This window comes from Taurulus bubalis (assembly GCF_910589615.1).
Source record: "Taurulus bubalis genome assembly, chromosome: 9".
NCBI classification, from domain to species: Eukaryota; Metazoa; Chordata; class Actinopteri; order Perciformes; family Cottidae; genus Taurulus; species Taurulus bubalis.
Genome location: NC_136597.1, coordinates 18,577,559 through 18,590,612, shown reverse-complemented (window position 1 = coordinate 18,590,612; position 13,054 = coordinate 18,577,559). Strand labels below are relative to the sequence as shown.

Below are 13,054 nucleotides of genomic sequence, written 5' to 3'. Positions count from 1 at the left end.
CTGTTCAAGTCTTCTCTCAACAAGTGCTTTTCTCAGAGTAATCCACTTAGACATGAGTGGGTGTTATGTGGCGGTGTTTATTTATAGTGGTTGGGCACAATAGCATGAACCACTGTACTTTACAATGTAAACTCTTTCATATTATATTGTGTAGTCTTTGTGTTGCATCCACGCCCTTCTCATTCGATACACCCAGTGTAATCACTTTCAGGCCTCATCTGTCCGTCCAACAAGATAAACGAACAACAAGTTCACATTGAGTGATTCAGGTCCAATATCTACTGCCTTTATTGAAGACACCAAACAGTCGACATCAATAATTAGCAGTACGTTAATGAATAGCAGAGAGAAATGACATGCAACAAAAGGTCCCAAGCTGGAATTGATCTGGAGACATTTCAGGTATGTGTTCTCTCATCCGCTGCAGGACACCCGACGGTTACACCTCTTTACATATCAAGCATAAACGCTTATAGAATATATATAGTTTTTAAATCACTAAATGGAGAGATGCTATTTGCAATTACTTTGTAACTCATGTCTTTTGTAAAAAAAAAACCACAACACTTAAAATGAGTTTGAACCACAGACTATAGGTTTAAAAATGTGGTGCAGTCTTGTGACCTGATATTGTAATAACTGCAGGTTGACAGTTTAATAGAGCCTTATTTATGTACAACAAACATTCAGCAAAGTTCAGATGTTCTGCAGCTTGACACATTCAACCAGACAACACTTCAACCAGTTTTCCACAAGAGGGAACTGTTGTTGTTGTTGTCAGAAAGCCAGAGAGAGAGTATTGTACCATCGATGGCTGAAGAGCAAAACCTCCTATCTGAAAAAAAAAAAAAAAAAAAAGTTTTCTTGCAGAATGCTATTTGGTAAGGATACCCAATACATAATGCAAATATATATATATATATATATATATATATATATATATATATATATATATATATATATATATATATATATATATATATATATTTTCCCATTTTTCAGTTAGGAGATTTTGCACTTGGCCATCGATATGTAGTAATATCAAACAGTACTTGTGGAATGTCACTGACAATTAAACTTTATAAATCATTTCTGACCACATCCAAACATCTTAACTGTAACAGTACGTTGTGTTTGACATATTACAACATTTCTGTAAGACCAGTACAGTTAAGATGTTTGGATGTGGTCAGAAATGTTCTGAACACATTTATATCAGTTAGTATTTTTGAAAACCGGATGTTGGGTCCCATGACTCCTTCCACCCGTTTGAATAGTTTTCACGTCAGATTCTGCACTTGATGTGACCACAGAGATCCGAGTGTCTGCTGATGATCGCAGTGGTTTACTGCACTAGATGGAGTTTATCACACACTTTGGGCTGCATTCACAAACAACCCGACTCAGAGAAGACCGGAGTCGGCGCGAAGGAGGCTGTTACCGACGGCCTGACGGCGATGCCAAGTGTCTGAAGACCGAGCCCCGGTGCAAGCAGTCTGAAGACTGGCCTAACAACGGCGGGCAAACGGTCTTCGCCTCCCGCTGCGGCCGACTCTCGGGCTCCCGGTGCGGCCGGCTGTCACTGGCCGGCTGTCACTGGCCTCACCTCGCCCCTCTTTTCTTTTTTCTCCGCAAAGTATAAAAATTAAAATATGCTTTAATAAAGCAAGAAAACAATAACACAAACACACGATTATAAACGTATTTGCAATACATCAAACACAAACATAAAAACAATAAAACAAAAATACGTGTATAATCAACATACGTGTTTAATCAACCTATACGTGTATAATCAACTTATACGTGTATAATCAACGTATGTGTAATACGTCAAACACAAACATAATCAGGGAGGAGATACGCTTCTGATCAAACATAATTGGGAATGCGTATTAGTTCTGGGGGAACGTAATTTTTAGGAGACAGGGTTGGAGGAGCAGACTGATACAGGCTCTGGAACAGCCTGGCATGGTGGTAGCAATGGCCAAAGGTTTCTAGGTTACTAGGTTTCTTCTGATGGACCCTGACAGAAGCTTGAAGATCCTTAGAGAACCAGCAGGTTCTCAAGGACGAGTTAAGTGATGGAGCTGGCTGGCTGCAGACTCCCAAAGCCAAGCCTCACACACTGAGAGGTAGGCTGGCTTTGAGTTGCCCAGAACGCAGGCTTGGAGGCTGGTGTTGAGTCAATTAGGCTGGGTTGCAGAAACAGTTTTTGATATCGTGGTGGCAAACAAAATGACTCACCCTCTGCTTGAACCACTGTTGTTGTGTAGAGATTTTCTCCAAAAGCTGAGTTTGCTGATGTGGTTGGAGGGGCAATAAGTTTTGCCTCAGTCAGATCAAACTTACAAACCTTCTTGGAGAAAAGGCATCGGTCTGCTGGGTTTGTAATTGGTCAGTTTGTTTTGTCACAGTTTGACAGGTTTGGACTCAGAAGCAGAGAACACTGACAATAAAGCAGCAAGTGGTGTTCAATTATTTAAATGCATTATGAATGTATAGAATGCAGCCAAAAAAACGGTAACAGAGGCAAATCCAAAACAGACCAGAAACACTGAAACACTAGGGAACTAACTTTCTTGAACAGGCTGGACTACTTCACACAAGGTGGGATGACAAACTGGAAGAAGAGGGAACCACTAAATACATTAAGAGTATTTAACTAATGAAACACATATGTAACAACTTATAAAACTACAGAAAAAGACAAACGCAGGAAGTAAAACACACATGGCACATGAGGAAAGAACCTTCAAAATAAATAAAAAACAGACTAAACAAAACCCCATGACATTTGCAGTGCACGCTAGAGACCCAAAATCTACTTACAATTAGTACATAGTATGAATTTAGGACATCGATGGGATGTATAGTTACCAGGCAGATAATATAAACTTTAATGAAGATATTTATGTAATTGTGTTGAAATTATGTGAAATCAGAGGGGGAAATTAAAACCTACTGCATTTTTTTTCCCAGTGAAACATCTAAACTCAGACAACTCAGACAACACCGATGAACTGAGAACTGTGGCATTTATCTGCCGCCTGTTGCCCTGCTGGCCTCAGCCCATCTTTGGGGTGTACATTAATCCTTACATAGACGGGAGGAGGTTAAAAGGCAGTTTGGAGTCAGATGTCCGTCTCTTAAAGGATGACAGCATCCACAGGCTCATAAAAGACAAATGTCCATATGAATTATGGCACCATTTATTTATATTGATAACAAATACTGTGGCAAACACTTTTATAGACAGTATTTAGTTGTTTAAAAACATTTCCTTAAGTACACATATTCTTGGTCCAGTTAAGGAAATTATTTAAAGTTTGTTTCAAGCATTTTGTAGGATAATTAACTACAGTAGAGCCTTCCTATCAAATTATAGTGACAATTTTTTTTTTCAACCAGTTTTTAGAATGAACATTGCGATGATAACTTGAGGAATGCAAAGAAAAAAATATGCATCTGATAAAAAGTGACACCTAAAAACAGAGAGAGAATATAACAAAGGAGTTCCCCATCTTTACATCAAACATTGTTGGATTACCAAGCAATGCTGAAACAGCACATTTTGACATTGAATAACTTTGAGGTGAGCTTACATTCATGTTGGACATGGCACTGCATGGATCTAGTTTTCTCATGTGGTACAGTATGTTCCAAATATGTTCTGCAGGCATGGAGCCGAACATGGCTCAACTATATATACAGTTACCATAACATACATTCACAGACAAATATGGTGGGTATATACACTGCACTGTTTAATATATGTGTGACATGTGTTGCTACCTGACTGTGCAAAGTGTATTGCATGTGTGCATCTGTGTAATGCTAGTAGGTTGATATTAAGTTTGCTTTGCAAGCATTTACTGTTGCTTTTGGCTCATCAGCTGTTCAAATGCTGTTCCTCAAATGCAGATCATTTTCATCTTGGATGCACAGTTTTTTTCTAATTTTGGAACATCATAATGTATATCAAGCTCTAAAGAAATGCATTTTGACAGTCATATCATGGTGCAGGAATGCTGACACAATCCCACTTCTATTAATGCCATTAACCACCTAAAATTATGCAGAACCTGCCAATCCAAACACTCAACATGAAGTATAACATACGAAAAACAAAGTAAAGAGAACATTTGTCAACTTCAAGATGAAAGAATATAGTGCAAAGCAAAAACAAAAAGAAGGAATAGTATAATAAAAATTGTGTACATCATGAATGAATAAATCAAAATTATAAAATGCATGCAATTATAAAACCGTGGCACAATTCCTGGTCAGGTGTGCATCTGAAGCCAAGTAGGATCTTGACAAATAAATAAAGTCTGTGAATTGTATTTTTCTGTACTCACAAAATGTCCTCAAAAGAAAACTGAGAAATACCATTCCAATGCACTTATTTTAAGAGCTTTAACAGATTTACAGATTGTGTTTAGAAGTAGTTTAAAAGTTAGTATAAAAATGTCAGAGGTCAGGACAGGAAATCAAGGCTGGTCTATACAAGTAGCCCGTATAATACAAATATTTAAATATATATTTATTGAGTTATCAAGATGCAAGCACGGAAAAATAAAACATCTAACATTGAAACACGCAAATTCCGTAACTCATTTACATTTTAAAAGAAGCAAAGCAGCTTAAAATGTCATCCTGATAATTTAAGTGCCTCGGGTCCAAGTTGAAGACCCTGGCTCATGTTCGCTCATCAGCGGAGAGTTTTGGGATTGGCCGGGCGAACAACACACGCTGTATCCTCCCACAATATTTATAATTCTGTGATTTTATCAGAAAATTTGACATTGTGTTTTTTTATTTAGGTATAGCAAACAACTTCCGTATGAAAAACATACGTTCAACTGGCTGTCAAAATGGTAAACGCTACATTAACTCTCGTGCCCTATATCCTGAGTCGCCGGGTGTCGCTCGCACAGGAAAGTAGTCCCGGTTAGTGAGGCGAATAAAATCTGTCGCGCCAACAGAACCAGCGGCGTCTTGATCCCTGCAAAGTTCACCCAGTAGGTGAGTAGCAGCAAGTATACTCGATATTATATATTTATACTATTGACAGTGGAGAGGAGATTTTAAATTTAGTAGAAATCTAGTTTTGAATGTCTATATCAAATATATTTAAAAAGTTTTTAAAAAACAACAACAATTAAAACTAATTTCAATCACTGATGAAACGTTTTCTTTGATAACTTCTACACTATTATGAATATATTTGAAGTTATTATGCCTTATCATTGTAAATAAAATGCAAAATAATGAATTTGTAGCAAAATATCACTTTGATCTGGAATATGAGGAGAGGGAACTGGTGTGAACTTCCAGTTCCTTTATGCACATGGTACAAGGGTAAAGTCACATAATGTATGTATTTTATCAGTATTCTGTTCTGATCTCTGCTTTGCTTCTTATATGGCTAAGGACATTGGTTTCTACTCAAACTGCATGTTTCTTTAATCTTTTCTTTCTGAATGAATAGCAGCCTAAAGTATGACCTGTGTATCATGTTTTAAATGGTCTGTTGTGTTACACAAAGCTTTTGGAGGCGGCATTAGTCACAAATACTTCCAGGTGGCTTTGGTCTTGTCTAGTGTATTTATATAATAGTACTGCCCTTTTTTCATTTAATAATGAATATGGTCATTTTCCTGTTTTTTTTAAATATGTTAAAGTCCATAAATGCTCTCAGCTGCCCATGTTATTTTCGGTCTATGATGGGGGCAGGAATGGATTCCCTACAACACACCCACCATGTGTCCATGCACTGGCTAACAACACACATGTGTCATGCATGTTGCATACCTCTATCATAGTTAAATGTAATCTGAATCCTCATAACTTTGATGCTTTTCACCTTTTAATGTCCATTGATTGGCTTCTCAACAAGGATTACAATGTTTTTTCAGCTTCTTCCTGGACTTGTTTTTTATGTGTGTGTAATTTACCTTTAGCCTCTGTCAAGTGACCAGCACCTCTTCTTCAGCTGCTTAAAACTACTGCTGGAATGTGGGAGAGTACAGTCAGGCAGGCACATACTGTTGTTCGTACTCTTTACACAGGCTGCAGTCACTCCACAGAGGTCTCGCCTTCCTACAAATGTGCACTTTTCCATTCAGATATTCAATAGAACCTCACTATAGTTTCTTATTTACCTTTCACACTCTTTAAATATGTATGTGCTAACGTTTATGCGATCTTTTATTACGTTCATTTAGCTTCTATAACAAGGTGTTTTTTTTCCAGGAGCGTTTTGTGTCACCATTTAGATCATCAGTATCGATCATCACATGTTTCCTCCTTTGTCTCCACAGGACATTTCCCGCAGACATAGATCCAGTCATGTCAAAGTCAAAGGATATGAGCTCTTCCATCATTCACACCCAGCAGATGCATGCTGCCATGGCGGACACCGTCCTTGAGCACATGTGTCTGCTGGACATCGACTCTGAACCTGCTGTGTCTCGCAACACCGGCATCATCTGCACAATCGGTCAGACTCAACAACAAACTCTGTTGATTCAATTCTTGTTACACTCTTGTGACAAAGATGGTTTTCATTGTACCTTACACACATAATATTGATCATTGTATTGATTCACCTGTCTTGATGCAGGACCTGCCTCCAGATCTGTGGACATGGCCAAGGAAATGATCAAGGCTGGGATGAACATTGCAAGAATGAACTTCTCCCATGGCACACATGAGGTGGGTCAAGGATGACAAATATTCAGCAAATACAATTAAACTATTTGCATCTTCACAACTTCACCTTAGCTATATAGCCTGCTGCTCTACAGAATCCCAAATGTTGATATCACACCAGGTGATTCAGTCAAAGCCAACAACACCTGCTGTGACATCACTGTGTGTGCTGAGTTTGAACCCAGAAGGAGCCGTACAGCAGTAGCCTCTTTAGCCTCAGTTAGTAATTCAGAGGAAATTTACCCTTTACAGCTGCAGCCGTCGGTGTGACATTTCTCTTGGCCTGGTAGCTGTCTGTGGCTGTAATGTGATCTATGAGCTTGTACTTGCCCCTTCAGTACCGGGTCTGTGTTGTAGCTTGAGATTTAGCGAGCCAACTGCATCACTGCCAACTGTTTTTTCGACCTTACACTACTGACCCTTCGCCTTTAAAAGCCATACCTCTTTACCTTTTTCACTGTCACCTGAGTGGATGAGCCTTGAAATTGATCCTCAGCCGTAGTATGAACACCCACAATTGATATTTGGATTTCAAAAGTTAAAAGCAGTGCTTTTTTTCAGTGTCGCTCAACTCTCAGAGTTGCTTTTGAGTTGTCTGTCCAGTCTGTGTTTTGGTCAAGTTTTCATCAATAAAAAATAGAAAAATTATAATCAGAACTCCAGAAAATCACAGTCGATATCTGATTTGTTGTGAGGAGGAAAAAATAGATCTGACTTCTGTCTCATTGGTGCGTCAGTTATCAGTTCAGCTATAAATAGTTAGCCTTGCAGCAACAGTGAGAGTAGAAGGCATGTAGCGAAACCACAGAGAGGCGTTCATTATTGACTGAGGATAGTAGTATTGTACGGATTAGACACTCAACTGGTTGTTTTTGCATGTGTTAAAGCATTTACTAATCCAAAGCTGGAGGCAGACAGAGTAGCAATTCTAAACATCCATCACCTGAAATTAAAAATAAAAGTATTGGGCTTTTATTTGATTTGAACACCCCGATTTAATTAAACCAAATCAAATTATTTGTAATCCGATATTTTGGAAACTATTCATATAATCCCTGACAACTATTTGTGTCCAGTAAAACTGTCATGAGCTAAAAATGTGTTGCAGTTGTCATCCAAGATGTACTGTTTATAGTTATGTAACCGTGCTGTCCTTGTGACTGCATGACCAAGTTTGCCCACCTGTTGTATCTGCATTTTAAAAACCTAAATAAAACAAGATATTATGACTTAGTAATGTAAATGCTGTGCCTTTTTCATGCTATTTTAGATTTATTGGGATTTGTAATGTGATAAATTGTATTTAACATCTCACGTCATGCAGTACCATGCCGAGACCATCAAGAATGTCCGTGAGGCAACTGAGAGCTTCGGCCCCGGATCTGCTGACTACAGACCTGTGGCTATCGCTCTGGACACTAAGGGACCAGAAATCAGGACTGGACTTATCAAGGGCGTGAGTACATGCCAAATTACCTTGGAGCCATTACTGATTAATTTCACAAACAATTGGATTTTTGATGCAGAGTTTTATTTATCCTGAGAACAAACAAGCTCTCTCTCTCTCTCTCTCTCTCTCTCTTGTTTAGAGTGGCACTGCTGAGGTTGAGCTCAAGAAGGGTGAAACCATCAAGCTCACACTCAACAACCAGTTCATGGAAAATTGTGATGAGAAAGTTCTGTGGCTCGACTACAAGAACATCACCAAGGTTGTGCAGACTGGAAGCCACATCTACATTGACGATGGTCTGATTTCCCTCAAGGTGAAAGAAGTTGGTAAGCACACAAACAATCATCTGTTTGATTCCTCTTTTGCTTTCACCTTTCTGCGTAATGGTGGAAATGAAATGTCTCTTCATTCCCTGCGTCCTAAGGCAACGACTTTCTGATGTGTAACATTGAGAACGGCGGATTGCTGGGCAGCAAGAAGGGCGTCAACCTACCTGGAGCTGCCGTTGACCTGCCTGCCCTGTCTGAGAAAGACATTCAGGACCTGGAGTTCGGCGTGGAGCAGGGTGTCGACATGGTGTTCGCCTCCTTCATCCGCAAGGCTGCTGACGTTCAAGCTGTCAGGAAGGTGCTGGGCGAGAAGGGCAAGAACATCAAGATCATCAGCAAACTGGAGAACCACGAGGGTGTGCGCAGGTGGTGGCATTTCCAAATGGTCACGCTTGAATCTGCACAGATCTGAATCTTTGAAAAATTGTGAAACCGATTTTCTTTTACCGATAGATTCGATGAGATCCTGGAGGTCAGTGATGGCATCATGGTTGCCCGTGGAGACCTGGGCATTGAAATCCCAACAGAGAAGGTCTTCATCGCGCAGAAGATGATGACTGGCAGGTGCATGAGGATCGGCAAGCCCATCACATGTGCAACACAGGTCGGTGACATCAGGTGGACAGCTGTTTTGTCGAAAGCATTTTTAAAAGAAAAGTGTATCAGAGTGGCTTGTTGTTTCTCCTCAGATGCTGGAGAGCATGACCAAGAAACCCCGACCTACTCGCGCCGAGGCCAGCGATGTCGCCAACGCCGTGCTGGATGGCAACGACTGCATCATGCTGAGTGGTGAGACCGCCAAGGGAGACTATCCCCTGGAGGCCGTACGCACACAGCACATGGTAAGAGCGCCATTGACTGGCCCCATTCCTTAATGTGAAAAGCCCTTACGTGTTTTTTCATGGTTTGATCAGTTTTCTTTTCATTATTATTTGACATTAAAATTGTACCAGCACCTGTGTGTGTCATCTGTTTATGTGTTTGAGGCTGTGAGAAAGCCTGCCGTATCAGTATTGAAGCCACTTGTTGTGGCATGTGGTGCATTCATGTGCCTCAGGGAAACTCGTGTCAAAAGAGTTGGCTGCCAAACAGCAATGTTTTTAATGACAAGAGATACCAAATTCACTCGATCACGCAACACATGGGTGCTGGTAACCTAATGGCTTTGTCCTCTTTGGCTTTATATACATAGGCATATGTTTTGTGCAGACCGGAAACAACTTTTTAACTAAAAACTGTGCTCTGTGCATTTTAATAATGTATTATCATCATCTGATAAAAAGTTCCATATAGGTGCATGATCAACATCACGAATAATAAACAATTCACCAACAAGTTGATCAAATAAATATGTTACACTAAAATGTACTACTCACGACAGTAAATATAAACAGTACGTTTCTAAATCATGTGGAATGAAAAAAAAGTAGCATTTACATCATTGATACCAGCTTGGGTTTCACTGACAGCGTGTTTAGTGTTCGTTTAACTTGCTTTGTGTATCTCATGTTCAGATTGCCCGTGAAGCCGAGGCAGCCATGTACCACAGGCAACTATTCGAGGAGCTGCGTCGCACCACTCATCTGACCCGTGACCCCACAGAGACCGTCGCTATCGGTGCCGTGGAGGCTTCCTTCAAGTGCTGTGCCAGCGCCATCATCGTGCTCACCAAGACTGGCAGGTGAGACTTGGAAATGAAGAAGTCCATCCTTTAAAGCTCCTCTGTAAAGCTCTGACTCATAATATCTGATACGGTGCACATTGTGAGAAAAGAAAGTGGTGCATTCTAATATTTCTATATCTCTCCGCCTTCACTCCCTCCCGAACACAAGCCCTTGGCTCAGATGAAGCGTGCCAACTTTTACAATCTGTGCTCCACTCGTGACCTTTTGAGATCTGAGCCCTGACATTTTACAAGTTAATTTTAACTCCCTGTTCATTCCCCTCCACTTGAGAGGTCATCCACACAGCACATGATACAGAAGGCGTGTTAGTGTCAGCTGGGTGGATTTCCTCATGATAATGGCATAATTAAAGCAGCTATAATTAGCATTTCCATATTCACAATGGATCACATGACTACTTATAACTGAAAGGACTGGCACAGAGCATTATCACCCATCTCGATTGTTCCCCCCAGCACCAAGGAGCATTATGGCATCTTTCAGCTTATTGTTAAGCTGCATGTGTTCCATTTTGGTTCATTTTCTCTGCTCTCATATTGCTTACATCTGCAAAAAAAACTACAAAAACCCACTCAGCAGCAGACAGACTAAATGGTGAACATAGTTACCAGATAAAGAGACAGATATTTTCCTCAAAAGTTGGTCGACACAAAAAAGGGAGCTAAAATGAATGAATGAAGAATGTGAATATTGGACAATTAGACACATACACAACTTAAAATTAACGCTAATGTCACTACGTAGCTTCTACGTAGCTTCTGAAGGTCACCGTATCAACTTAAAAGGTGATATGTCAATGTTGTGTTTTACTACTTGCTTCCACTCACCACCCGTTTTAGAATTGGGGTTAAAATGTATACTTTTTCAGTTCTACGTCTTTGTAATAACTTCCTCCCTGCAGGTCTGCTCACATGCTGTCGAGGTACAGGCCCCGTGCCCCCATCATCGCTGTGACTCGCTGTGGCCAGACCGCCCGCCAGGCCCACTTGTACCGCGGTATCTACCCTGTGCTCTACACCAAACCTGCCAACGACGTCTGGGCCGAGGACGTTGACCTGCGTGTGAACTTTGCCCTGGAAGTTGGTGAGTGTTTTTGGTTGAAATGATTCTCAAAATAGAGGATTGTAAAAGTGTTATGGGGCAATAGGTATAGGATAAATGTGTTAATTGACAAGGCTTTTTATCTAATTAATTGAATCCTTTTTTTCCACTAATGCCTCTTTTTTTTCACTCAATCTGTAGGCAAGCACAGCAAATTCTTCAAGTCTGGAGATGTTGCCATTGTTGTGACTGGCTGGCGCCCAGGCACCGGTTACACCAACACTATGAGAGTTGTGCTGGTGCCTTGAACTTCATCAAAGGACATGAGTAACCGCGCCCCTCCCCTCTCCTGTAACCTGTAACCTGCCTCCCCGTTTTGGACTTTTCTTTTCTCTCGGTCTTCATCACCAACAGAAAATCAAAACCAGGCCGCTCCTTCAAAGGACTTCTGAAGGTGTCGTTCACAGACAGTAACTCCTTGCTTCCTGTATCCATACATGACATGTATTGTCTAAATCCTGCTGCCAGAGACTGAGCTCAAACCCTTTTAATGGAAACTCTTCTGTCATGTCTGTGCCGATTTGGTTTGCATGGTGAACAGAGGGGAAATCAGTGTTTCTCTGCATTCACTGTAAAGTGAATGTACATATTTTGTAATTTCCTTGTTCTTTGGTTGTTTAATTATCAAGGGATGAACATAAATATGTACCGCTATTGTCTTGTCCAGTGTTTCGTGCTGAACCGACAACTGACTGATCCAGCAAGTTTCTCTCCATTAAAAGGAATTCTGGGGTCAACTGTGTTTGCTTTCCTCTCATAATCACCGTCACACTAAACTAAGTGAGTACTAAAAAGAGTCTTTTTTTTTATTCAGTATTTTTCATGCTAAGTATTACAGCGAGTCATATTGTTATGCCTCACGTCATGAGTGAGATGACAGGAAACAATGGACAGACACTTGGAAAAACAATATCAGACTACAACCATGGAAGAAGTCACATTAAATACTGTTTTACTGAAGAAAAAGTAGCAATACCACAGTACTTTGTTACAAGTTAAAGTCCTACATTAGATTCTTTCCTGAATTAAATGTACAACAGTATTAGCATCAAAATATATCCAAAGTACAAAACGTAATATGTAGAATATGTAGAGTCCCATTTCCGAACAATGTATATTATTGAGTTATAATTATTGATTCAATAATGTACATCACTTTAATGTTCCTTCTGGTAAATATGGGGCATTTTGTTTACTATATATATATTGCCAGGCAGCTTGCAAATTTCTCTACTTTTAAAAAGTTAAACGTTTTTTTCTTATCCATAATAATATATCATATTTTAGTTGTTGATTATATTTTGTGTTATTAATCTGAATCTGCAGAGTAACTAAAAAGGCATCAAATACATGCATGCAGTGAAGTAGAAAGCACAATAATCCCCTCTGCATTGTAGTGGAGTAGAAGATATAGTATCTGAAAATGGAAATACTCAAGTATGAATACCTCAAGTTTTGTCTGGATCAACCTTAAAATCTTAATCAATTTAATTGTAATCAAACCTTGCAGTAGCACTGAATACTCACTAATCCAGCAGTTATCAACCCAGTGAACATATCAGATCATATTTATACTGTCGAGCCGAATATCTGAGAGATTACAATTACAATTTTGAATGTCGGCATCATGCAGTTCTCAATTCATAATCCGGCTTAAAGTCTGAAACTTCACCAGCGTTTTATCAAATTCTCCTTAAATGCCATGCTCTGCTCTTGTAAAAGAAATCAACAGCTAAGACGAGCATCATTGACCATGTTATTTTATTGCACTG

At 39.8% G+C, this 13,054-nt stretch overlaps 1 protein-coding gene across 1 annotated transcript; it reads left to right on the top strand.

Moving 5' to 3' along the window:
- The first annotated feature begins 5,005 nt into the window (after window positions 1-5,005).
- Window positions 5,006-12,019, top strand: pkmb (pyruvate kinase M1/2b). Its single transcript, XM_079223229.1, has 11 exons — window positions 5,006-5,028; window positions 6,327-6,505; window positions 6,629-6,720; window positions 8,042-8,173; window positions 8,307-8,493; window positions 8,592-8,862; window positions 8,950-9,100; window positions 9,186-9,338; window positions 10,011-10,177; window positions 11,083-11,264; window positions 11,424-12,019. Exons 2-11 carry the CDS (start codon window positions 6,355-6,357, stop codon window positions 11,528-11,530), a joined length of 1,593 nt encoding a protein of 530 aa, XP_079079355.1. The 5' UTR covers window positions 5,006-5,028; window positions 6,327-6,354; the 3' UTR covers window positions 11,531-12,019.
- The last annotated feature ends 1,035 nt before the right edge of the window (window positions 12,020-13,054 follow it).

Coding starts and splice junctions, on each gene's coding strand:
- pkmb (XM_079223229.1), top strand. CDS start 6,355: ATGTCAAAGTCAAAGGATATGAGCTCTTCCATCATTCACACCCAGCAG. Junction 8,174..8,306: donor GGACTGGACTTATCAAGGGC/GTGAGTACATGC, acceptor TCTCTTGTTTAG/AGTGGCACTGCTGAGGTTGA. Junction 8,863..8,949: donor AACCACGAGGGTGTGCGCAG/GTGGTGGCATTT, acceptor TTTTACCGATAG/ATTCGATGAGATCCTGGAGG.